This window comes from Drosophila ananassae, chromosome 2L (genome assembly GCF_017639315.1).
Source record: "Drosophila ananassae strain 14024-0371.13 chromosome 2L, ASM1763931v2, whole genome shotgun sequence".
NCBI lineage: Eukaryota > Metazoa > Arthropoda > Insecta > Diptera > Drosophilidae > Drosophila > Drosophila ananassae.
In genome coordinates, this window is record NC_057927.1 from 17,596,454 (window position 1) to 17,622,123 (window position 25,670).

General features: G+C 43.1%; 9 protein-coding genes across 13 annotated transcripts; 5 read left to right on the forward strand and 4 right to left on the reverse strand.

Moving 5' to 3' along the window:
• Positions 1-86: 86 nt before the first annotated feature.
• LOC6501365 lies at positions 87-1,493 on the forward strand. Of its 2 annotated transcripts, XM_044716888.1 has the most exons (4): positions 87-461; positions 520-1,068; positions 1,126-1,302; positions 1,414-1,493. In XM_044716888.1, the coding sequence occupies exons 1-4, from the start codon at positions 303-305 to the stop codon at positions 1,447-1,449; spliced, it is 921 nt and encodes a 306-aa protein (XP_044572823.1). In that variant the 5' UTR covers positions 87-302; the 3' UTR covers positions 1,450-1,493. The 2 variants fall into 2 exon arrangements, with proteins under 2 accessions (XP_044572823.1, XP_001955084.2); XM_001955048.4 differs by having other exon boundaries at positions 1,126-1,420.
• Positions 1,427-4,228, reverse strand: LOC6499216 (glutamyl-tRNA(Gln) amidotransferase subunit A, mitochondrial). Its single transcript, XM_001955049.4, has 4 exons — positions 4,079-4,228; positions 3,777-4,024; positions 3,478-3,720; positions 1,427-2,429 (listed from the first exon to the last, which is right to left on the reverse strand). The coding sequence occupies exons 1-4, from the start codon at positions 4,109-4,111 to the stop codon at positions 1,427-1,429; spliced, it is 1,527 nt and encodes a 508-aa protein (XP_001955085.1). The 5' UTR covers positions 4,112-4,228.
• Positions 2,702-3,364, forward strand: LOC6501366 (NADH dehydrogenase [ubiquinone] 1 beta subcomplex subunit 11, mitochondrial). Its single transcript, XM_001955050.4, has one exon. It carries the CDS (start codon positions 2,805-2,807, stop codon positions 3,255-3,257), a length of 453 nt encoding a protein of 150 aa, XP_001955086.1. The 5' UTR covers positions 2,702-2,804; the 3' UTR covers positions 3,258-3,364.
• A 218-nt stretch (positions 4,229-4,446) lies between the features above and the next one.
• On the forward strand, positions 4,447-5,780 carry LOC6501367 (pyrroline-5-carboxylate reductase). The gene is made up of 2 exons (XM_001955051.4): positions 4,447-5,542; positions 5,628-5,780. Exons 1-2 carry the CDS (start codon positions 4,764-4,766, stop codon positions 5,689-5,691), a joined length of 843 nt encoding a protein of 280 aa, XP_001955087.1. The 5' UTR covers positions 4,447-4,763; the 3' UTR covers positions 5,692-5,780.
• LOC6499215 (pre-mRNA-splicing factor 18) lies at positions 5,546-6,895 on the reverse strand. Its single transcript, XM_001955052.4, has one exon. It carries the CDS (start codon positions 6,803-6,805, stop codon positions 5,783-5,785), a length of 1,023 nt encoding a protein of 340 aa, XP_001955088.1. The 5' UTR covers positions 6,806-6,895; the 3' UTR covers positions 5,546-5,782.
• Positions 6,896-6,961: 66 nt separating this feature from the next.
• On the forward strand, positions 6,962-8,102 carry LOC6501368 (coiled-coil domain-containing protein 124). The gene is made up of 3 exons (XM_001955053.4): positions 6,962-7,122; positions 7,187-7,691; positions 7,754-8,102. The coding sequence occupies exons 2-3, from the start codon at positions 7,234-7,236 to the stop codon at positions 7,935-7,937; spliced, it is 642 nt and encodes a 213-aa protein (XP_001955089.1). The 5' UTR covers positions 6,962-7,122; positions 7,187-7,233; the 3' UTR covers positions 7,938-8,102.
• A 1,172-nt stretch (positions 8,103-9,274) lies between these two features.
• LOC6501369 (bromodomain-containing protein 4) lies at positions 9,275-23,857 on the forward strand. 3 transcript variants are annotated; one of them, XM_032449728.1, is made up of 4 exons: positions 9,275-9,475; positions 15,169-17,649; positions 17,715-19,777; positions 23,785-23,857. In XM_032449728.1, the coding sequence occupies exons 2-4, from the start codon at positions 15,178-15,180 to the stop codon at positions 23,786-23,788; spliced, it is 4,539 nt and encodes a 1,512-aa protein (XP_032305619.1). In that variant the 5' UTR covers positions 9,275-9,475; positions 15,169-15,177; the 3' UTR covers positions 23,789-23,857. The 3 variants fall into 3 exon arrangements, with proteins under 3 accessions (XP_032305619.1, XP_032305618.1, XP_001955090.2); XM_032449727.2 differs by lacking the exon at positions 23,785-23,857 and having other exon boundaries at positions 9,275-9,619; positions 17,715-20,171; XM_001955054.4 differs by lacking the exon at positions 23,785-23,857 and having other exon boundaries at positions 17,715-20,171.
• LOC6502622 lies at positions 21,720-22,678 on the reverse strand. Its single transcript, XM_032449729.2, has 3 exons — positions 22,364-22,678; positions 22,137-22,310; positions 21,720-22,078 (listed from the first exon to the last, which is right to left on the reverse strand). The coding sequence occupies exons 1-3, from the start codon at positions 22,619-22,621 to the stop codon at positions 21,911-21,913; spliced, it is 600 nt and encodes a 199-aa protein (XP_032305620.1). The 5' UTR covers positions 22,622-22,678; the 3' UTR covers positions 21,720-21,910.
• A 349-nt stretch (positions 23,858-24,206) lies between the features above and the next one.
• LOC116656581 lies at positions 24,207-25,007 on the reverse strand. Of its 2 annotated transcripts, XM_032456349.2 has the most exons (3): positions 24,713-24,997; positions 24,478-24,651; positions 24,207-24,418 (listed from the first exon to the last, which is right to left on the reverse strand). In XM_032456349.2, the coding sequence occupies exons 1-3, from the start codon at positions 24,968-24,970 to the stop codon at positions 24,251-24,253; spliced, it is 600 nt and encodes a 199-aa protein (XP_032312240.1). In that variant the 5' UTR covers positions 24,971-24,997; the 3' UTR covers positions 24,207-24,250. The 2 variants fall into 2 exon arrangements, with proteins under 2 accessions (XP_032312240.1, XP_032312239.1); XM_032456348.2 differs by lacking the exon at positions 24,207-24,418 and having other exon boundaries at positions 24,559-24,651; positions 24,760-25,007.
• Between the last annotated feature and the right edge of the window lie 663 nt (positions 25,008-25,670).

The window sequence follows — 25,670 nt, forward strand, 5'->3', positions numbered from 1 at the left end:
CGATAACTGAATACTTTCACAGCGCTATCCAATATAAAAACTTATACGTTAGTGGAAGACTGAAAACCAATAAAAGTCATGTACGAAAAAGAGTTCACTTTATAAATACGACCGAATCATGAAGCGATTTCCAGGGAAGGAATATAAACTAAAACTTGAGAATATTTTAAAAAGAATGCATTCAGACAAAAATTATTAAGGATGATAGTTGGTGTAAGAAGAAAGATTGAACGATTTCTTTTCGCGCCCACTGTGTCTATTTATATCAGTGCAGAGAGTTCTTCCGTGCCATATATACTGCGATGGTGAGGATGGGATGCCCTCAGTTCACTCCCATCCGCCAAATGGCTAACAACGCCCGAATCGAACACACGTCCACTGAGGGGCACGAGGGGGATGCCACTTGCGTAGCGTATTTCGGTGGCCAGCTGTTCTCCGGTGGTGCTGACGGTAAAATCCGAGTGGGTATCAATAAGCAGCATCTTTACACTTGATATATTTTGCATGCAATTCTGGCAGATCTGGTCTCCCGAACTAGAACTTATATCAACAGTGAACGCCCATGAAACGTACATATACTGTATGGCCGTAAACCAGCATGGAAAGATCTACTCGAGCAGTTGCGATGGTCAGGTGCACTTCATGCTTCCGCCGTACGAGGACTCAGCCGTTCAAGAGCTCTTCCGCTGCGATGATGCGATCCAGGCCATGTATTGCGACGGATCCGTCCTCTATACCGGAGATGATAAGGGAGTTGTGACCACTTGGAGCAATGACCGTATGCTTTTCAAATACAACCTGGTGGAGGAGGTCAAGTCGTTGGCCGGCGAGCAGAAGCTCATCTATACGGTTCGTGATCTAGACGTTGTCGTTTCCCTAGTAGTTGAGGGAAAATCGGGAAAGTATAGCAACAAGGCAGTTCTCCCGGGAAAGTCACCGCTTCTGCTGCTCGGTCCGCTCGTGGAGGGTAAGCGCAGCTTCCTCGCCTTCCCCGATAGATCTGGAATGGGCCTTCAACTGGTTAACAATCTCCCACATCAACAATTCGCCCATATTTGGCGTCTACCGGTAAGTAGAGTCCTTTGGATTGAAATTTGAATGAATACTAATGTCTCACACTTGCAGAACTGCCATGAATGGATCGTGAATGCCATTTGCGGAGACGATAAATTCTTGTACTCTGGTGGCTACGACAAAAAACTCAAGGGTTGGACTGATCTTGATGCGGCACAACCAAGATCTCTTGGAGAAGTGGATGTTGGGAGCTGCGTGAATAGTGCTTGCTGTGGGGAAAATAATATGGTATACATTGCTAGCAGTGATGGCTATATTCGTGCAGCAAAGTTTATTTAATAATTTACTTTTTTTTATTTTTAATTATTTATTGTTTACTATATAAAAACTGTTTTTTAGAAGGCAATTTCATTTATAAAGTGGACTGAAGGTTAAGTCTGTGCTGCAGGCTGTCAAATTCGACCTGGGCCTCAATCCAACGAGCTACAGTGAGAAGCAACTGCTCGTTCAGGCTATTGCTCATCAGCTGCAGACTTAGAGGAAGACCCGACTGGGATAAGCGAATGGGTATGGAGACCGCAGGAATACCAGCCATGTTGGCAGGTTGGGTACAAAAATCTTGAACCGCGCACTGGTCCCTATTGGTGAGGCCAGCAAAGTCCTTGTATAAAGGGGCGTCTGTAAGAGTTGTCGGTGTGAGTAGGATATCCACTCGGTCGTCCTCTTGAGAAGCCACAAAAACCTTTAAAAAGTCCTCGGCAATCAGGCGCCGCACCCGCAAGGCCTTCTCGAAATAGTGGTCATAGTTCTTTCGCAGCAAAAAGAAATTGCCTGTCAGGATGCGCGTCTTGACCACTTCGTTGAACCCTTCAGCTCGGGATTGGGCATAGAGCTGCTCAGTGCTGCGCTCGTCGGAAGCCCGGTGACCGTACTCGATCCCATCGTAACGAGCCATGTTGCTAGCCACCTCGCACTGATTCAGAATAGAATAAACGAATATACTGGCTGCTGTGTTGGGCAAAGAAACCTGCCGCACCGAGGCTCCGGCGCACTCCAATAGATCCGCAACCTTGGACCATGTTTCCAGGACTTCGGGGGAGAGGCCTTCGCAGTGATATTCTTTTGGAATCCCTATTCGCACTGTGGATAGGTTAATTTGATCAATCTCTGGAAGCGTAAGATTTTTATAGGGTTTTCTTATAGTCGTCGAATCGAATGTATCTGGACCAGCCACAGTATTGAGGACATCGACACAGTCACTAATAGATCGGGCGAAAATACCGGGCACATCCATAGAGTTTACTAACGGTATAAGACCATGGCGGGAGAGGAGACCATAGGTGGGCTTCAAGCCTACCACGCCACAGTAAGAAGCTGGATTACGGGTGGAGCCACCAGTGTCCGATCCGATCGCCCTATGAAACAAAGAAAAGATTTTAATTTAATAAAAACTTGTAAAATATTAAAAAAAATTTTGATATTTTTATTTTAAGGAAAATGTAGGACACATACGAAATGTACACACATTTGTTTTCCTAAAAAATGTATTTATTTTTTAAACTTTTTTTGTATATGCTTTATATTATTATCGCATAAAAATATTAAGGTGTATTAAGGTTTTTTAAAAAAAATATAAAAAAATACCAACTATAAAATTATTACGATGGGCAGCACTTGCGACCAGCTGACTATTCTCGCCAAACGGTCTCACTGCGCAGCTGTCAGAAGTCAAGTAATCAGAGAAAAACTTGATTATTTACGAAAATTAGGAACTTATCTGAGCCTAAGCGATGTCTGCGCTCTTCCGTCTGACCAGCCGCGCTGTGGCTATGCAGCGATCCCTAGTGGCCAGGCCGGCGGTCGCTGTTCGAGCGATTAACACGTCCCAGAAGAAGGACGAGACGGTTGCTGCTCCCACTTCGGTTACGACGGAGGACTTTGCAAACCCCAGTCCCAAGAACTGGCAGAGCTACGGATTCGACTACAAGGAACAGGCTGAGGATCGCAAGGCCACCAAGTCTACCTTCTTTGTCACTGTAACACTGTGTTTGGTGTGGGGCACTTTCTACTGGGCCTACCTGCCCGACACGCAGTTCCGCGACTGGGCTCAGCGCGAGGGATTCCTGGAGTTGCGCCGCCGTGAGCAGGCCGGCCTTGATTTGGTTAGCCCCGACTACGTGGACCCTGCTAGCATTACGCTGCCCTCCGATGACGATCTTGGAGACCAGGAAATCATCATCTAAACATTTAATGCTCTATCCTTAGTCTGTTATGTAATGAGTGCGGCTGGTGGCCTGTATCGGTGCCGTGAAAACGTTCTGTTAATAAAACTGCAAGCCTCCGAGTGGAACAATTCTTCTAAGCATACGTTAGTGCGCATTTTTAAGCAAATATACGAATTTTCCTCCTGGCCGCATTTGAGGTTAGGACGGAAAACGTAAACAACCTTTCGGATATACTCACGCATAACAGATGCCAGCGGCCACAGCTGAGGCAGATCCCCCTGAGCTGCCGCCCGCGATGCGCCAACGGTCTCCGTCCAGCTCCTCGCTCCAGATATTTTTTGTGGGACCGTACAAGGAATCCACAGTGCCGGCGCCCATGGCAAACTGATCCATGTTGGTTTTTCCCAGGAGCACTGCTCCGGCTTTTTTCAGACGAGAACACACTGTTGCATCATACGGAGGCACAAAATCCTGCAGCATTCTAGAAACGAAAGGACTAGATTTTATGATCTTTTATGTTATGATTTTGTTGTTTACTTAGAAGCGCAGGTAGTTGGGATGCCCTCGGTGCAAAAGTTATCCTTAATAGCAATCGTTACTCCGTCTAGGGTGCCTTTGGGTTTCTTGTTTTGATACCGCTTCAGAGAGTCCTCAGCCGCCTGGAGCGCCTTCTCTGGTGTCAGACGCACAAAAGCATTCAGGGTTTTTAGATTCTTAGCATCCTCCAGAGCCAGTTCTGTCAACCGGCGCGGCGAAAGCTGTCCCTCAGCATAGCTGGCCGTTAACTTCAATATACATTAATTTTATGAGGGGATTTCCAGAATGATGAACAAACCCACCTGTTTAATGTTCCACTGCAGGTGACGCCGCATCCTTTTGCAGTAAAAAGACGATGGAAACAAATATAATTGCCCAATCTTTGGGAGACATCAGCCAGTGGAAGAATTCATAACAAATAAATTCAAGTTACAAGAAGGTCTAAGCATATTTGGTATTTTTTCGAGTTCGAAACAAAACATACGGCCACATATAAATTCAGGGACGGTGCGTGGGACCTAAAGCTTAATTTATTTAAAATTTTAAATATAAAAAATTGGGTGAACCATTTTGTTAAATATTTTATTTACCCGAGGGGCTTTGAATGCTTCTAAAAGTTTATTGTTAAAACGCCACAGTGATTCTATTAAATTCTATTCTTTTTTATATGGAACTTTACTATGGAATATGGAATACTTTTAAAAAGGTTTTCTTAATTCGATAAAAATGTATTGATAATGAAAAGGAATTTTATTTTTAAGCATATTTCACCCCCCTTAAAGATCCGAAGTGTTTTCTGTAACGCCCATGCAGTTGACAGCTGTTATTGATTAGAAGAGCGATAAAAATCCAGCTTCACGCAATTATTGACTATACAATTGGTACTCGTGGATTCCAAGTTATCTAACAATCAATAGATTGCTTAAAGTACAGTTAAGAACCGATTAAGAAAGGTCCCCTTCCCAAAAAAACTTTAATATTTAAAATATGGCCAAGCTGGACGAACGCATCGGCTTTATCGGAGGCGGAAACATGGCTTTTGCCATCGGATCTGGACTCGTACGTTGTGGGATTGTTAAGCCAAGCCAAGTGCTTGCATCTGGACCTCACATCGAGAATCTTCAGCGCTGGCGGGAGCTAGGAGCCACCACTACCGACGATAATTGCGAAGTTTTGGAACACACAGACATTGTCTTTATTTGTGTGAAGCCGCATATGCTCGGTCCATGTACCACTCAGCTCAAATGCAAGCATGTTCCCTCGGCCAAGGACGCCAATAAGCTTATTGTGTCCGTCTTAGCCGGTACGAGTCTTCAAACTCTGGAAGAGAAGTTTGACTTCATGGATAACTCTGGTTTGAAAATAATCCGCACCATGCCGAACACATCCATGCAAGTGGGCGAAGGCTGCACAGTTTATACAGGAAACTCGCGGGTGACACACCATGACCTGGAGAAGGTACACCTCATGCTTAACGCTCTTGGACTGGCCCAGCAGGTGCCAGAGTCGATGATTGACGCCTGCACTGGAGTGGCAGGTTGTGGTCCTGCCTTTGTTTATACTATAATTGAAGCTCTGGCAGATGGAGGAGTCAAGCAGGGCGTACCGCGTCAAATGGCCATCCAGTTCGCCGCCCAAACATTGCTGGGAGCAGCCAAAACTGTCCTGCTCACTGGGAAGCATCCGGCGGTGCTACGGGACGAAGTTTGCTCTCCTGGCGGAGCCACCATAGTGGGAGTACACGAGCTGGAAAAGGGAAATCTAAGGTATGTTTTTTCTAAATTAACGGATTTATTTACAAAAGATTTATGTTTAAAATCTATAAGTAACATAAACATTTTTTAATTTCAGGGCCACGCTGATAAACGCAGTGGAAAAATCCTCGCAGCGGTCGGCTGAGCTAGGAAAGAAATAGGTCTATGTTTTGTGTCTGATACCCAACCTTTGCTCTCTGGTATTACAAATACGGTGTTGATATTAAATTACGAATAATTTACAAATCGAGTCTATTCGCGTTCTTTCTTGCTGACATATTCCACGCACTTGGAGGGATCCGTTGGAAAGTACTCTTGACATTTGGTCATCAGTCGCTTGAGGCCTTGGATATATTTGCGCTGCGTCTCGTCGTTCATGACATGGGCCACGTTTTTGGAGAAGATCTTTTCACGGCCCGTACGAGCGTGAATACCCACCATGGTGACACCAATGGGCCACGGAGCGTTGCCTATCGCCATCTCCAGATAAGCATCACTTGCCGAGATGTAGTTACGGTTGAGTAAGTGTTTGCAGATATCCCGCAGGCTATCCAGGATGTCCTCGGGCAGGGTGTGGTGCTTCAGCTTGCGGAAGAGTGGCTTTACATACTCCTTCGTCTGCGTGTAAATGACGCGCGTCATTTTCACTTTGGTGGACATTTTTTCGTGTTTGCTGTAGTTGGCTATTTGGTCGTTCCATAGCTTTAGCAAAAATGTCAGAAGTGTAATGATCACATCCATGTCGTAGTCCTTGTTGCGTCCCATTTTTTGAGCCATTGTCTGGATGCTTTCCCACGAAACGGTCTCATCCAACTCTGAAAAATCCAACTTTTTATCCTCTTTTGCGGTTGGCGTATTGGCGAACATCTCCTGCAGATAGGCTGCATCGACCTGTTCCATGGCCTCCTGGAAGTCGTTTCTGAACCCTCTGTTTGCTTCTGGCTGCGAGATTTCGCACTGGCGCAGCCTCTCGAAGGCTTCTGGCTCTGTTTCTCCGAATATAAGAATGGGTTCGCCCCGTTCCCTGAGTCGGCGAATAACTTCCGTGCGGGGCAGTATGTTTTGACCATCGGATACAAAGCTGTAGGCGCCCTCGCTTGTTTGGCCCTTCGCCTCCACGGATTCCTGCTTCTTGTAGCCCACTTTTTGCATCACTTCTTCTGTGTCCTTAGCGTTGAGATCGCCGCGCCTAAAAAACTTTTTTTTGTCGTCCACCAGCTGCTTCTGCTCGAGAAGCTTTCGCTTGCGAGCAATTTCTGCCTTAAGAATATCCATTTAACGATATTTATGTACTTTTAAATATTTGTTAATTTGTAAACAATAAATAGGTTGCCAGGGATGACGTTGTATCAGCTAGTATTAAATGCATTTAGTATTTGTATAAAATAATCGATAACTAGTTATCGAAGATGGAACTGGAATTTGTTTAGTTCCGGAATTAGTTCCGTTCAAGAATCAGATGTACAATAATAAAAATAAAAAGGTTTTAGACAACATGCCAGGGTTTGGCCTGTTCCTTGATTTTTGACGAATTTAAGAATATATCTGCAGTGACCCTCGAAAAATAATATTTGCTTCCATTTTAAAAAGAGGTACGGAAATGTCCTTTATTCTAACATATGCGCATATCACATTACTTTTCATTGCTCCTTGCAGAACCAAATTAAGTTTGTTATTGAAAAATCATTCAATTTTAAGACATCATGCCGAAGAAAATGGGAATCAACTCAAAGGCCGCGGAGGCGCGAGAGCGAAAGGAGGCTACAAAGAAAGCGACACAGGAAAAGAAGGCCCGGGAGGCGGAGGACCGACTGTGGAAAGACGATGACAAGAACTTAGCCAAGAAGCAACAGCGAAAAGACGACGAGGAACGCAAGCGGGTGGAAGCTGTCAGACGGAAGGCTGAGTCCAAAGCTTTGCTTGACCAGGAAATGAGTTCCATCAACACCCAGCGCAAGCAGCCACTGGCTAAGATAAACCGCCAGGCGATCCTCGAGGAAATGGAAAAGAAGCAACGTGTAATCGACGCCATCAACGAAGCTAACAAGCCGGCGGCGACTCGAGTAGTGGTCCAAAACCCAGTCGTTGAGGAGAACCTCAACCGCTCCCTGGCCGATACCGATGTGGCCACAAACATTGACCAGGCTTTGGTGGTGCTCAGGTGAGTGTTCCTCTTCTGTACCATTTTTCAATCATATATACGTATTATTTTCATTCAAACAGTGTAAATGACGAAGAGGATAAGCATCCGGAGAAGAGAATGCGTGCCGCCTACAAGACTTTCGAAGCTAACAATCTACCCCGCATTAAGGCCGAGAACCCTTCGCTCCGCATGTCACAATGGAAGCAACTCCTTATGAAGGAGTGGAACAAATCCCCCGACAACCCTTTTAACCAGGCACGATAAGATCCTACATACACCGGCTAATTTGATGAGAGACCGAACTCTAGTGACTGGTTGCTGCCCAGCAGCAAACAAACAAATCAAACGGATCGTATTCAAATTTGGATTATAAGCTGGATTTAGTTTCTACCTAAAGTTGAGCGAAGAATAAATTTATTTATTTATTAAGGCCTATAGTGTGTTCTGTTTTGAATACGTTGATGAGTAATGTAATAAATGCAATTCAATATTAGATAACTTCGTAGGAATGATAAATGGCAGAATTACAGTAGTATATTTGGAACTTAGGGATGTCTATTTTAAGCCATGTGGATAACAAATTGTAAAACAATTCGAGATCCGTCAGCAGTTTTTAATGACAGATTGCATTCATTGTTTATGAACCGAAACCCCTTTCAAATTCGAATCAATTTACCTTAACCATTTAGAGCTGATATTATAATTTCGTTACATAATAATCAGCAAAATCGGACGAGTAAACATTGGCCAGGAGTTGTTTAGTCTATAAGCAAAAGACACCAGCTTTCCACCGCTTATTTAATGCCCAATTTTTATTCGCCACCGCTTAAAAACTTTGTGGCCCTGATCCGATTCCGGTTGCGTTTGGTGAATGAAGTAATTACAAGTATTGCTTTGATTGCTGTTGTCGTTCCATCGTTTTGTCCATGGCTTTTTTCTGTGGTGCAAAATAGAGAGAATAATAAGTGCTTCCGCTTTCACTGCTGGCTGCTTGGAAGTTTGGTGGCGTTTCTTCTGAGCCACCAAAATATTTCTTTTGGCCGGTTCGGCAGCGTCTTCTCTCCTCAACTGCACGTAACATTAGCAAGTTAAGTATGTGCTTAAAGTCATTAGGCACCTGCTTTTTTGGCATTAAGTTTGATTTTTTATAAGATATTAGGGCTTAATTGAGCGATTTTTAAAATAAAAAGCGTTTTCTTTCGACTTAATTTCTTGGCTTGGTCAGCTTTCATTCGAGACCTCAATCATTTTCTATGGCGACCAAGAGTTCTGCCTATTTGATTGTTTTGGATTAGCAGATATTTCAGTGTATTTTGGTTAAAATTAGATTTAGGCATACCGTTTCAAGCCGTTATCTGTTTTATAATGCTCACAGCATAGATAATTCGGAAGCGGCTCATAAATGTCCGGATTGCATTCGACAATTAAAAAGTTCCACTGCAGTAGCTTGGCTTGGTAGCTTTTTGAATTTCCACCACCTTTTGGCAGTTACCGGCGGCTCTGTTAACCGTTTCCAACCGCTGATACCCGTTTCTTCGGCGGCTGCTGCTGCTGGTGTAGCTGGCTATGCTTTCTTTTTAATAAAAATTTCTTTTGTCGCCGAGCAACTTCATTCAGTGCCAGGCCGTTGAAGGCGACGGACGCGACGTCGTGAGCTTCTTTGGAGAATTCTTCCGCGAGAGAAATGCAAATGCTGTAGGCTGAAAACCATTATTGAACCTGAGAGAAAAGAAAAGTGCGAGACGTGTTTGGAAAATTGAATCGAATTTCGTACGGCATCGGCAACGGAAATCGCAAAAACGGTAATTTGTGGGTATTCTCAGTACCTTTCTCTCCGTGTGTGTTCTTGTGGCTCTGTGAACTTTATTATTTAAACAAATTAATTGAAAAAAAGCAGTTTATTGGTGAAATATTTGAACAAGGATATCAACCGTTTCACGGAAAAGGTTTGTGGGTTAAGCGGTTAGGAATGCATGTCGGCCATTACGGTTGCAGCTAATTAGCATGCTGAACCCGACAAAAACGAAGAAAAAGGGCCCGACTACTGCAGCTGCTGGTCACTGGCTGGAAATCAGGGCAAGCCCAACAACCCACTCGAGTTTGTGCCCTAAGTCTTTTGTTCGAGGCTTCCTCACTCGCTGCGACTTACTTTTTTTTTGCTGTCGCCGACCCTTGCACATCTGAAAAATGGCACTTGACGCAAAAACTTGAAAACTTGCTCAGCTTTCTGTAGAACAATTATGTGTAATAAGCAACTGATGGTCACAAGAAATGCTTTTTGTTTTTGCCCGCATCTGGCTGATCTACTTTCAAGCCATCAAATTCGCTTGACCCATATGGTAATTGACGCTAAAATGTCTCCGAAATTCCGCATTTCGCTACCCAAAAGTTTGCTAGGTTCATTGACCATCATTGGCGTTATGTAAAGTACTGTAAATGAAATTCTGGTAATGAATTCACACTTTGCATGAGATCCGCAATTGGTTGCGTGTTGGCCGCGATCTTAGTTATTATGCACTGGGCTCCCGCGGCGGATTATTCAATACACAGACGAAGAGATAACGAGATCAATTGGCGGGCAACCGTTAGTTAATTTATTACTTTCACAAAAGGTCGGAGCAGCGTTCCCAAAAGGAGTCATCCGCCTGATTTATAGTCATCGGCAGCGGCCTAAATTGGCAAACCGACCGGCAGACCAGAATCGTACTATATTCTTGGCTATAAGCGGAATCGGAATCAGAAAGAGAAACAGAACTTGGAGCCAACCCATTTACTTGATGGCACGCGCGGGCGCAGTTGCAATAGCAATTTATATTGCGATTGCTATTCCATTAACCAGCCGACTGAGCCAAAAAGCCAAGTGACCATAAAAGAGCTGGAAGAGGCAGCAGGCCTAAACCGAATTACCTATGAGCGTTCCCCACGTTCAAGATCTGACCGAATATGGCGTTTTCTTCCTTGCCGAGGAAGTCACACTCTACCACCAAAAACGTACTGACAGCCTTGAAAGATTTATTGGCTTCCCAGGCCGGAGACGTGAGGTGATTCTGCTCTGCAAATGGGCTACATGCAGCCCCGAACATAGTCAATCATCACTCGGTTATCTGTGCTATCTCAGCTCACTGAATTTGTCTCTTAAGCCAGCTATCCTCAGCACTTTCCTTTTTATTTGTGCCTACTACTCGTGCTGCTACACTCGGAGAATCATATTGGAAACATTTTTAAATTATTCATTTATCCCCAACTGCAAATTATAATATTTTAAAATGAAATTTTTAAATTTCTATGCACCTGCAGTTTAGCCGCGTTTAGCTCCATCGCCATGGCTGTCACTCAACGCTGGTGTGCTTTTATGTACGCTTTTTCTTTAAATCAGCACTTGAGCAGCGCAGCAGTTTCCATTTGATTGTTCGGACAGTAATTTAATAATAGCATTTCCATTGTAAAATTTATATCGTTTGCTCATGTGTGCTGCGCATAATTTCCTCGTGCGGTGCCATAAGTTGTTGTAAATTTCGTCTGGCGTCGACTTCATTAAATCCAATATAATAGCAACAAATTCAAGCTTTCGAGATTGTGTGTGTGGCATTTGAAGTGCTCTCGGCATGAACTTCACACTCTGGCGCGGAGGCAAGCTCAAATTTCACCATTTCTCTTTGAAGAACCTGCGAATGCGTATTATAATTAAGATTTCAGGCACGTTGCCTTGACTTTCGTTGCCAATTCATAGACGCGGTCGTTGGCTATTTTGGTTTATTGATTTTCAGTTTTTAGTTATTCGTCGTTATTCGTTTTTATTTTGTTTATTTTCTGGGCAAAAGAATTCCGCCTGATTTGGCCAATGGGGTTATGCATTTCTATATGCTAATCACCATTTAGCATGTGGGCGTCACTTTCTTTCTTGGACGGCGAGAGAGCGGAAATCCGATTTGAGCCATGGCTCACGGATTTCCTTAGCCATGGGTGTTTTGGGAATTCGCTCGAAATCACTCGAGATTGCACCACTCAAATGACTCACGGGGCTATAGCCAAGGTGTGTGCACTTGGCACTTTTAGCAAATACCATGCCTCGGAGATCAACACCACGGATTTGTGAGTGAGTGTGTGGCCAAGAGCGATTACGCACCTTAAAAAGTGAAATTTTGTCTCGCATTTTCGTTTTTCGCCAGAAAGAAATGCAAATTAATTCGAATGACTAATTCCAAGCTGACCATGGAATAAAACGCCTAGGGTCATCCAAATGGAAGTAAATTTATGAATGATTTTTAAAACAAAATTTAAAAAATGTAAATTAAATAGATAATACCCCTCATGAAAGAAAACGCTAATCCTAAAGAAATATGAAAATTTATTTGTTGCATTTAAATATCTTGGCGAGAGTGGGATGCCAAAAACATAGGGTTTCCTCAACGAAGACCAGCCTTCGTCCACATTCCATCGTACTCGCCATTGACTGTTTGTCCAATGATCGTTAACGGGGTCAGCTACGTACACGGGTTTCTGTTTCTGCCCGCTTCTCTCGCGGCTGCCGTTGTTGGTTTTCAGTTTTTGTACCCTGGTTGGGGTCTGGTATCTTGGCTTGGTCCGGCCTGGCTGATTCACAGAAGAAATAAACAAAAAACGTGAGCCAGACCGCCGGTCGGCGGGCAAGTCTTCGACAGCGACTGCAAGAAGGTATTTGTGGATTACTACAAGTTGCCTCACATACAACCAAAAATTTCACTGAATTTAATTATTTTTATTTTGCGTCCTACCGTTCTGGTTTGGCTACTTTGCCGCTTGTGCGTTTCTTTCGCTTGCGGTTAAAGTTGAGACATAAATTCGTTAAGCCATAAATAATTCTCTCTGGCGCCGCACCACATCGCGCAGCACCACTCAGAAGCTGAGCGAGAAATTTTTGGCTGCCAAAAGTGAAAGTTGCAGCTGCTGCGGCTGCTGGCCGCGCCATTGAAAGAAATATAAGGAACGTAGGAAAGCGCTGGACCCCTCGCCGATCTTCGCCCTGGTAAATCAGCTTGCTAGAGACAGTTTAGAGCCCAGTCTAGTGGTCTCGACTCCGAACTTTGTCTAATGACCCTGCTGCTGGCTATACTACCGCTCTTTGTCAACAATGGCTGCAGGGGGGAATTAAGTATTTTCGTTATTATGTGTTTCGTTTTGTAGTTGTAATTATGTTTACCACGCTTTTGATTGCTACTATTTCTGTGCCATTAAAAATTACACCTAATTGCTGAGGTTCGTAATAGACGTGCGACTTTTTCGGGGTGTCTTCTTTTCTTTTAAGAGTGACACCTCGCAGCGGGCGGGATTGAGGAAAGTTATGGTGTTTATGAGCTTTGCCATTATAATTGTGGGAACTGCGGGCGAAATGAGTTAATCGGAGACCACGGCCAATTGTGTAATGTGAAAGTAAAAGGTGACAAGGAAGTGATAAAACAATAATCCTCCAGAGACTTCCTTTGAAAGGAACTGGGTCAGACGAAGTTGTCGAAGCGGTTCAATGAACCTCTGAATATCTTGGATGTTGGACACCAAGCCAACAGACTATAACTCGTTTTTGTATTTAAATTTAATTAAATTAGCACTTTCTACACGACAAGAAAGCCGCGCCTCATACATATATTGAATAATAATTACAAACAATTAGCACAGTGACCCAGATGCGTAAATTATGAAAATGAAAATGCTGCCTTCGCCGGGGGCTATGATGGCTATGGTGGTGGCGGTGGCCGCCCAGAAATTCCTTTGGCGACATTCATAATGGAAAGTGGCAATCAACCATGGCTAATCAGATCTGCATGGAATGGCTGCGATGTGCAATGAAAAGCACGTTCACGTTTTCAACGGCTTGTCAACAAGACAAGACAAGAAGTTTGTGTCTAAAGTCTTTCGTTTGCCGCACACATAGAGGCCAGCGCGTGCTATTAAACGATCGACGAAACGAATGACAGGTTTTTATTTGCCATGCGGGCATCTGCAATCAGGACGCTGCGGAGTAGATTCTTTAACAGCTACCACTGTCAAAGATTCTTCTTCGGCTTCTCTTCTGGCAGGTTGATATTTTTTATTAGCATACTGATAAAAGCGAACGTGTTGTCAGGCGAGTTGTGTATTTGTCTGTGTAAGACGTGGACATTAAAAAATGATGGAAAAAGTAAACAAGTTCCTAAATTGTGACCCAATTACCCAGTTAGCCAGTCTGCTGATACAGGTTCTAGTTGGCCTTATGAATTGCTTGCCAAATTGAGCCAGGCATTTGCATAACATTTTGTCTGGCTTTCAAGAATATTTAAAGGCACTGTGGCCGATTCATTGACAATTCGAATGAAAGTTGGTAACAAAACGAGCCGCAAATAAAAGTCGCAATTGTTTCGGTTGCTCGTGCCACATGCAGCATGCAATCGAGAGGAAATCTAGACCATAATAATAACCAGCCACGGCAATTGCCGCAATTGCACTTTCATTTGAGATTCTTGAGGCTCGTATACGAACCATGTTGGCCAAAACGATTCAGATACCTCCAGCCCCAGCTCTTTGAATAAATTTCTACTGGCCGCTTGATTGACGGGCCGCTGCGATTAGCTCGCTCCTTGACTTTGGAGCAGAGTTTTTGACATTGATGTTGCTTTTTCTACCGATGCTGGTGAGTCAGTCATAATTAGCGTTGGGTATTTTGGCTGGGTGACACTATCGATGTATTTTGATTGAATGAAAGTTGAATTGGGTTTTTGAAAGTGAATTTCTGTCACGGCAGAAGACCGGGCCAAACCGAATCAAATCGAATCACTTCAAATCGAAAGCACAGTGGGCCCACTCGAACTTGGATTTCTTTGTGGCGGCAGAATATTGAAAAGCATTAGACAATAGCCACCAAGATTGTTGGTTAGGCTAGGTTGTCGGTTGGCATTTGGCTTGTTTGACATAACCACCACAATGGGCAACCACAACGAGCAGCAACTCCCAGACGGGTTTTCCACTCGGTGCAAAAACTGGCTGCTCACATTTGGTAAAATTTCACTTTTTCCTTTTATTTGCTTGCTGGCCGCAACTTAAACTGATGCTGCAGCAGCTGCTTTTTATGAAAATCAAAGCGATCTCGTTCAGTAATTCGCAGGCGCAATTCACACTCGACATTCGAATAGTACTGGCTCTTTGTTTTGGCCAAAACACTTCTCGCCCAGAAGCAGACACGGTCATGTCTCAATTAAACCAACCTACGGTGCTCGGTTCGCTGACAAATTGCAGTGGCTGCTGCTGCTGTTGATTTTTCTGTTGCTGTCGGGATTCGAATACGAGGCAGAAAACATCAGCAATCTCGGTCAGCAACTGGCTGCAATTTTCGCACCATAAATGTGGAAGCGGTTCGTTGTCAAAGCTTTTGAAGTGACAGCGGCCTTGTGGAGATTTTGAAAACAAGAGTGGTTTCTGTTTGGGCGGAAGGTCTAGTCAATCGATGATTCAAATTAAAGAGTCTCTTTCTCTTTTCTCGTTGCAGAGGATCAAAATGAGAGGCAGCTACAGCATCGGTTTGGTGCTGATGGTGGCCCTGCTGAGTGTGACAGCCAAGGTGAGTGGAGAATCGACCACAGAGACTCCCTCCGCCCTGCTGCCTCTGGAGGCCAGAAACGCCGATGTGTCCGGCGAGGAAGACGTAATCTCCACCAGTTATGTGCTGCCCAATCAGATTTTCAACGAGGGAAAGCCGTACTATGCTCGACAGGATCCCATATCAGGACAGCTGGACTTTAGCGCCAAAAAACCAGCGGGAATTCAGCCTGAGGTCAATGAAGTAGTGGACCCAGACGAGAAGGTCGTGCTGAGTGGGGCCAGTTCGCCAAATATACACGATTTTCTGAACCTGCCTGTTAAATACTCCTCGTCAAAGTTTGTCTACCCACTGGTTTCCAGCTCGTATGCCAATCTTAAGTATCAGGGCAGTAATAAGAACTATATCACAAACAAGAAGCCTACCTCGGTTGTGGCTCCAGTCACCCCGCCTCCGCCCAGCTATCACAGCTCAAACTATTTTACGGTCCCAACTACAAAACTTACTGCTGTGACACCTACCGCTGGTGCTTATTATCCAAGTAGCAGCACTACTAGCACCACTTCTACCACGACAACTACAACTACTGCCGCTGCAACTACCACTAGAGGAACTTTGCCACCAAGGAGACCAAGCCCTACTACCACAACAACAACGGTGGCCACCAGTCCGGCTGCCAAATATACTACTACTTCGCGCAGACCAATTCCGATAAACGTTTCTACAACGCCCCAACCACCGCGTACAAGCACCACCCGTAAGAAGTTTGTGCCCACCAAGAAGTACTCACCGACAGTGCCCAGTAGGCCTCCATTTGTTCAGGAAGATCACCGTCCAGTAAAATCGTCTCCAAGACCAACTCCCAGCAGCAATGACGTGTCCTTGACCACCCATCATGCCACGCCCCAGGCGCCGATCTTCCCCACAGAGCCAGCTACCACCACTAAGATGTTTACCACCTCGAGCACTAGTCCACCTGTGGTTTTCACCGAAGGTCCGACACCTCCACCTGCCTTCAGTCCAATTCCCGGAACTGGTATTCCCAATTTGGATCCAGCGGATGTGTATCATACACTGGGGCAGAAGAACACGCAGGCCGAAGAGCAGCAGCATCAACAGATGGAGAAGCAGCAGCACACTCAGCAACAGCAGCAATATCAGGAGCAATATCAGCAGCAGCAATATCAGTTGGAATTGGAAAAGCAGCAACAGCAAAAGCAGAAACACCCCTATCAGCAACAACTCGAAAAGCAACAACAGCAGCAGCATTTGATGGAGCAACAGCAACTACAACATCAGCAACAGTATTTGCAACAGCAACACCAACAGCAACTGCAGCATCAGCAACTGCAACCGCAGGCACCTAATCAGCCTCAGATTCCAGCCCCGTCCAAGCAACCCATGACTCTTAGCGATATTTTCAACAGTCTGGCAGAAGAAGAGTCCAATGTGGCCCACAATTATCAGCAGAATCAAGGTTTTGACGCACAGGGAAACCTTATTGAACCCATCGCTCCATCTAAACCATCGCCCTTCGCCATGCAACATCCAGGAGGTCAAGGATCCCCGCAACAGCGGCCAATTCCCAGCGATCAGAAGGTGATCTCCGGCAGCCAGGAGAACTACAGCAACGAATACGTGTCCTACCAGGTGCAACAACCAAATATGATGCAGTACCGACCGGTGCCAGGTCAAATAAATAACGTGGTCATCTCACCCGGTCAGCAGTCGGCATCGTTTGTCCTGGGCAGCCAAGTGCAGCAGGTGAGCGTGGGACACCCGAGTGTTGAAAAGGAGCCACTTTTTGCCAAGGATACGCCCGGAGTGCAGTATGGTCAAGTGATTAACGAGGACATTGGCAACATCAAGCGACCGGCAAAGGAATCAGCACCACCTACAAGCTACCAGCAGATGCCAAATGTGCAGCAGAACTCCAATTTCCATCAAAACGGAAATGTGCCCACTGCAGCGACGCCTTCCTACCAGGAACCACCACCAGAAGCTCCCAGTCCGTATCAGCAATTGCCGCTAATTGGTTCTAACAAGCGACCATCCAAGAAACCACAAGTTAAGCCTGTGAAGGAACAGACCCTTCCGACTTACCCTCAATCTTCCACGCCTCTACAAACGCCTCCAACTCCTCCAGCAGACTCTCGTGGCGATGAAACCAAGGAACTCCTCGTGTCCACCAATATACGATTCCCGGCCCAGGGTGAGGAGTCAGTGGAGCTTTCCTCCTCGGCGGTAATGCCAGGCCCACCAGCAGGACCACACATTAATGGACACGCTCAACCTCTCAGCTTGCAGCAGATTCAGAACTCGAATCCCGTGGTTTTCCCCAAAATTCAGGACGAAGTGCCACCAGGTGGTGCCAATGTGCAGATCCAGCAGCACGAGGTAGTAAATCTCAACCAGCAAAAACCAGTATTGGTGAGTTTTTTTTTAAATGAAATCGCTAGAAATTTATTTTATTATAGATCATTCTTAATCCCTAGAAATTCCCTGCTCAGCAGCCGGGTCATAGCGAGCTACCGTCGCAAAATATGGAGCCACCCCCACGATACCCCACCACCTTGCCAGGACCACATGCTCCTCCAACGCCTGGAAAGCGACCGCCCGGCCCGCCTCCTCCATTCCATAATGAGTTCAACCGTAAGCCGCAGACAGGACCGCGTCCGAGTAACCTGCCAAACATACTGCCACAGTTTCGACCAAATGCAAAGATCTCTAGCGGTCATCCACCTGCATTGAAGCAGGAACCGGGAAATATTCGTCTGCCCCAGCAGCAACAGCGTCCGTACAATCCATCTGTTCCTCCGCAGTTCGCACATCGTCGCCAGCCATTGCCACAGCAACAGATGCTGCACAAACGCTACCCCATGAATCGCATTTCGGAGTACCCGGTAGGACCTGGTCCAGGAGGTGAAGTTAACAGAAGAGTTTACAGACTGCCCCCTTACGGAGGCCAAAACATGCCTTACCATCCCGATCACATGTACCCAAGGCGACCCCATGGTCCTGGACCATTGAGATCTGTCGATGGCTACCTTGCCGAGCGACATGCTCCATCGGCTACAGCGGAACCTTACAAAACAATCGATCCCGAATCTGCGGCAGATTTCGAGGAAGAGGATCTGGTGATTAACGATCCGCCACAGCCTGTGACCCCAGCCAAAGATCGTACGGGCGTTGAAGACACCAAACTGGAGCCAGTGGTAACCCTGCAGATGCTGCAGTCGCAGAAAAAGGCCGTTAGCCTGCCTGGTGATGAATCCGGAGCTGGAGAGATCCAAGTTACGGCTGAAAACGATCCCCAAGAAGCAGAAGCCTCCAAGCTAAGCCAACCGAAATTGGACCCCAGTGGACTGTATGTTGTTTTCCCCATGAAGGGAGCAGAAAAAGGTCAGATGCAGGGAGAAGCACCTTCTGCCCCAGCTGAATACCAAAACACTCCTTTTTCCGTGATACGTGATCAGCCGCAAGAGCCGATCCTGAAGAACAAGAAGCCACAATCTCTGCAGCAGCATAACAAGGCCCAACAACTGCCCCCCAAGGAAAAGTTCCCATATCCCATCGAGAAGCCCGATCCATCGTTTACAGAACTTAATCCCGATAACCAGGGAGCTGTGCCGGGAGTGCTTGTTGCACCAAGAATCATCACTGGAGCTCTGGGAACTGGCACAGAAACGCCCATTGCCATAGCTTACACCCCCACAGAACCCAGTGTTTTCCGCCGCGATCAAGGTCAGAAATTCTCTAACATTAACCTCGCCACGTCAGTTATTAATGAGATCCGTCAGGATACCCAGACGGAGGAAGGACTGAGCAGCGACTTTGACTTGCGGGGTCAAAACTTTGAGAAGGACTTCATGGCTCCGTTCTATCCGAGTGTGAGCTTGGGTGGGGATTCTAGTGGAGCTGCTGCAGTGAATCCGGCAGCGCCCAGCAACTGGAACATAGTGCCCTCTACCACAGATCAGGGAATCTTCGAGAAAAATAAAATAAATAGGGCCGATTTGGATGAAGCAGAGGAGAAGAAAGTGGCTGAAGAGTCGGTCACGGCTAGTGCTTTGACGGCGGAGAAGAGTTCGGATATGGACAGTTTTCAGCCCCAACTACAGGGTGGTTTCAAGCCCATCTATCCACCAGGTTACAAGCATGTGGAGCAAATCGAGCAGGAAGAGATTGCCGGCGCCAAGAATGTTGCCCAAGAACAACCACTAGCTCTGCCACTTGTGGGCACCACCACAAAGCCAGTGCTTTTAAGCAGCAGTTCAACGTCAACGTCCTCCACAAGCACGACAACCTCTACGACTCAGAAGCCTGGGGTAACAAAATCCGAGGACTCTGCCTCCACCAGCACCACCAATACACCAGCCGTGACTCCGAAGCCAACACAACGCAAGAAGTCCACCTTCGAAACAAGTCTAGCGGCTCTTCTCTTCGGAGACGAAAACGAGGATGAGGAAGATGGAGCCCGCAAGTCTGCAGAGCTGCCAAAGGCTCAGGCCGGACCCAGGAATGTCCCCCGTATGGGTCCGCGGAGTCTGAAGCTGAGATAAAATCCCACAATTTATTTTAGTCCATACTTAGTTCGTATTATTTATTCGGAGTTTATGAGACATCCAGGGCACAATACTGATGACAAAAATGCCCGACTTAGAGGTTAACGATGTGGTAATCTAGTTCTGTTCGACAGCTTATATGTAGGCAATAAGCTCACTACCCAGATATATAGATGATGACCACCAACAAACCGCAATCCCAGCGACTTTTGCGAGTCTGATTTGAAAAGCGTACCTGAGGACTTTCTCATTGGACTCCCGAATCGTCGAAAACGCGATAAAAGCTTTTGTATTCTGTTTGACACCAATCTAAAATAAAACTCATAGCAGAACAGTGTACCATTATAGAATAAATGGAAAATAAACATAGTTTTAATAAAATAAAAACCTTTTTGTTTTTTTAATCAGTCAATCATTTTTTTGATTAATCATTTATTTCTTCGATTAAGGAAATCGAAAATTAATTGACAAAGGATAATTTAATCTCGGTACATATATTTTTACTACGAGCTTCACCGTTAATATCTACTGCCGATAGGAAAATTATAATCTTATAACGTCCCGGTTTTAATGGAACGTCAATACCAAATTGCATTTTCAGAGTGTATGGCTCCAATATTAGCACAGTCTGGTTAAAAAAAATTGTTTAGATGGTACGTTCATATTAATAGTATCTTTAATACTTACTCCAGATAAGGGGCACATTTTCGTTACATACTCGGCGTTTACAATATTTTTTGTCCATAATTTATACCAAAATTGTTTTGGGTCGAACATCGCGACGCAAAAATCCTTGTATTTGATATTAAGAACAGTTGGTTGCCAATTTCCTCTATCAAAATAAGAAACTGAGCATGAAGCCTAAAAATTAAAATTCAATAGCTAAATCACATAATTAATAATATATTTTCCCCTTTACCTCTATTCGATCTTTCGGGTCTATATCCCATTGAAAATATAAATTATCTTCCAGAAATACTCCTTCTTTAGTCATGGTATAGGACATTTTTGAGAAATCAAACAAATTATCAATAACACGTACTCTTGGAGCTTTTCTGGACAATCTGAGAAAATCCTCGAGAAAATCCCCCGTTCCTCTTCTAATATCAAATCATAAATTGTTTGTACAGAATTATTCACAAATTGAAGAATGAATAAGATTTTTAAAACTGAAGATTTGGCAATCACCATCGTAAAATTTGATTTGAAGGGCGCTTTGGTCGAGAAAGAGATTTTATATGGGATGGCTACACAAAATGTCTACCATAATAATAGTGATTAGACTTGGTGTTTTAAAACTAAACAAGCCATTAAGATATATAGAGCAATATTTATCAGATCATGATAATATAGCTTATTAAAAAAAAACCAAAACCATTGCAAACAAGAAAGGAAAGCTAACTTTGGGCGGAGCCGAAGTTCATATACCCTTGCTGTATGGTTATGCCATTTCCGATCGTTCAGTTATATGGCGGCTATCGGATATAGTCGGCCGATCCTTATGAAATTTGGCAGAACAAATTAAATTGCCCAAAATGGACATGCTCATATCGACTCAGGAGGTAATCCTGATCAAGAATATATATACTTTATAGGGTCGGAGATGTCTCCTTCACTGCATTGCACACTTTTGACCAAAATTATAATACCCTCTGCAAGGGTATAAAAAGTCGATGCGATGCATATTTTATAGTGTGCAACAACTTTTTTAAATAAAACCATAAGTAGCCTTTAAATTAAAGTGGATTTTGCGTTTATTAAGTTTTTGTTATTGATGAAAAAGTAATATTTTACAACTCAAGAAACTAAAGATTTCACATGAAAAAAAAAATTTTTAATTTTTTGACTTACATAAAAGCTTTGACATTGGCTAAAAAATATTCAGGTTTACCTAAAACCTTATTTACTTATTTTGAAATAATAATTTAAAACGAACTATTTAATTTTTGTATACCGTTATTTTTATTTTACGACAACTTTTAAGGTTTTGCAAAACATGCTTTCGTTCTTGGATCCTATGTCAATTTTTGATAAAACCAATTATTATTAAAATATTTATTTTTATACAATCACATTTACGATTCGTCATAACTATTTTCTTTGAAAAAGAGAATATCATACGAAAACTATTTAATAATGGTACCCCTCAGCTCTGTACAAATTTTTTTGTCACGAACATTACCGTCGACATCTATTGCCGATACGATAATTATAATCTTGTAACGTCCTGGTTTAAATGATACGTCAAGACCAAATTGCATTTTGAGTGTATAAGGCTCCATTACAAACGTCATCTGGTTTAAAATATTGTTTAGAAGATACGTTCAGTTTAATAGTGTGTTAAATACTTACTCCAGGTAAGGGGCATACTTTCTTTATGTACTCGGCGTTTATAACATATTTTGTCCAAGCATTGTATGCATATTGTTTAGGGTCGAACACGGTGGCGCAAAAATCTTTGTATTTTATATTAAGAATAGTTGGTTGCCAATTTCCACGATCAAAATAGGAAACTGAACATGAAGCCTGAAAAAAGTTGTTAAATTACATAATTAAGATACATTTTTTTTCCTACTTACCTCTAACCGATCTTTCGGGTCTATGTCCCACCAAAAAGTCACATTACCATCCACCGATATTCCTTCTTCAGTCATGGTATAGGACAGTTTTGAGAAATCGAACAATTTATCAATGCCAAGGTATTCAGGGCGCTTTTCGTAGCAGTCTGAGAAAACGTCTTCGTCTTCTATTGTCAAGTCGTAAATTGTTTGCTCAGAATTATCGAAAAATGTCAGAATAAATAAGATTTTTAAAACTATAGCTTTGAAGATCGCCATCGTAAAATTTCATTTATAAAGCGCTTGGAGGCATTTTATATGGTTTGGCTACAGAAAATATGTACAATAATAATAGTAATCAGATTTGATATTTTGCAACTAGGTTGTACAACCAATTGATCAATATAAATAATCACAGATTTTATAGGTTAAAAAACAACAAAAAACATTTCCAACAAGACAGGAAAACTATGTTTGGGCGGAACCTAAGTTGATATCCCCTTGCAGTTACGTAGCAGCGTATATAACACAATGGGTTTCGCAAATATCGGATATATTTGGCGGATCTTTAATAATAAAAAGTTTTATTTATTCAATTTTGATGCAGAATAATGGAGAATCGATCTGCAAATCGCTGTACTCATCGGTGGGGCCGTTAAGAAGGGGACCCCCCAGAAAAATTTGAAAAAAATCTATTGGTTTTAGATTTTAATGCAGAACGATGGAGAATCAATCTACAAATTGTTTAAGGTACTCCGCTCAAGATTCGAATAGAAATTGGCCAAGATTTAGCCATCGCTGGGGCCATATTGTGCATCCATGCACTTTTCACGTTTATGAAGTGGATCCCCCAGAAAAATTTGAAAAAAATCTCAAAAATATTTTGTTCTTAGATTTTGATGCAGAACGATGGACAATCGATCTACAAATCGTTTAAGGCCGATCTGGATGAAGCAGAGGAGAAGAAAGTGGCTGAAGAGTCGCTCACGGCTAGTGCTTTGACAGCGGAGAAGAGCTCGGATATGGACAGTTTTCATCCCCAACTGCAGAGTGGTTTCAAGCCCATCTTTCCACCAGGTTACAAGCATGTGGAGCAAATCGAGCAGGAAGAGATTGCCGGCGCCAAGAATGTTGCCCAAGAACAACCACTAGCTCTGCCACTTGTGGGCACCACCACACCATCAGTGCTTTTAAGCAGCAGTTCAACGTCAACGTCCTCTTCATCCTCCACAAGCACGAAAACCTCTACGACTCAGAAGCCTGTGGTAATAAAATCCGAGGACTCTGCATCCACAAGCACCACCAATACACCAGCCGTGACTCCGAAGCCAACACAAGGCTCCGAAGGCTCTTCTCTTCGGGGACGAACACGAGGATTAGGAAGATGGAGCCCGCAAGTCTGCGGAGCTGCCAAAGGCTCAGGCCGGACCCAGGAAGCTGAGATAAAATCCCACAATTTATTTTAGTCCATACTTAGTTCGTATTATTTATTCGGAGTTTATGAGACATCCAGGGCACAATTCTGATGAGAAGAATGCCCGACTTAGAGGTTAACGATGTGGTAATCTAGTTCTGTTCGACAGCTTATATGTAGGCAATAAGCTCACTACCCAGATATATAGATGATGACCACCAACAAACCGCAATCCCAGCGACTTTTGCGAGTCTGATTTGAAAAGCGTACCTGAGGACTTTCTCATTGGACTCCCGAATCGTCGAAAACGCGATAAAAGCTTTTGTATTCTGTTTGACACCAATCTAAAATAAAACTCATAGCAGAACAGTGTACCATTATAGAATAAATGGAAAATAAACATAGTTTTAATAAAATAAAAACCATTTTGTTTTTTTAATCAATAAATCATTTTTTAATAAATCATTTATGTCTTCGAATAAGGAAATCGAAAATTATGTGATAAAGGATAATTTGATCTCTGTACATATACTTTTACGACGAGCTTTACCGTTAATATCTATTGCAGATAGGATCATTATAATCTTATAACGCCCCGGTTTTAATGGTACGTCAATACCAAATTGCATTTTCAGAGTGTATGGCTCCAATATTAGCACAGTCTGGTTAAAAAAAATTGTTTAGATGGTACGTTCATATTAACAGTATCTTTAATACTTACTCCAGATAAGGGGCACACTTTCGTTACATACTCGGCGTTAACAATATTTTTTGTCCATAATTTGTACCAAAATTGTTTGGGGTCGAACATCGCGACGCAAAAATCCTTGTATTTGATATTAAGAACTGTTGGTTGCCAATTTCCTCTATCAAAATAAGAAACTGAGCATGAAGCCTAAAAATTAAAATTCAATAGCGAAATCACATAATTAATTATTAATTATTTTCCCCTTTACCTCTATTCGATCTTTCGGGTCTATATCCCATTGAAAAGTTAAATTACCTTCCAGAATAACTCCTTCTTCAGTCATGGTAAAGGACATTTTTGAGAAATCGAACATGTTATCGATGACATCGTACTCTTGGAGCTTTTCTGGACAATCTGAGAAAATCCGTTCCTCTTCTAATGTCAAATCATAAATTGTTTGCACAGAATTATTCACAAATTGAAGAATGAATAAGATTTTTAAAACTGAAGATTTGGCAATCACCATCGTAAAATTTGATTTGAAGGGCGCTTTGGTCGAGAAAGAGATTTTATATGGGATGGCTACACAAAATGTCTACCATAATAATAGTAATTAGACTTGGTGTTTTTAAACTAAACAAGCCATTAAGCAATAAACAGCAATATTTATCACATCATGATAATACAGCTTATTAAAAAAAACAACCAAAACCATTGCAAAAAAGTCGATGCTACTTGCGACGCATATTTTATATCACGGAACAAGTTTTTTAAATAAAATGATGAGTTTTTTTTAAATTTAAGTGGATTTTGCGTTTAGTAAGTTTTTGTAAATGATGAAAAAGTAATATTTTATAATTCCTACTCCTTTTGTAGCTTTCTACATAAAAGGTTTGACATTGGCTTAAAAATATTAAGGGAATACCTTTCGGGTTTTTTTATACATTTTTGGTTTAACTAAATCCGTAAATACTTATTTTGAAATAATAATTTAAAACGAAGTGTTTAATTTTTCTATATCATTATTTTTATGATACGAGAACATTTAAGGTTTGACAAAACATGCTTTCGTTCTTGGATCTTGTGTCAATTTGTGATAAAACCAAAACTGATCTTACGTGACGGAAAATGTTTGATTGGCAGGAACGAATTATAAATTCATGATTTTTTAATGTTTGGCTTTACTTAGTACCCATTTAAAAATACGATACAATGAGGTTGTACTG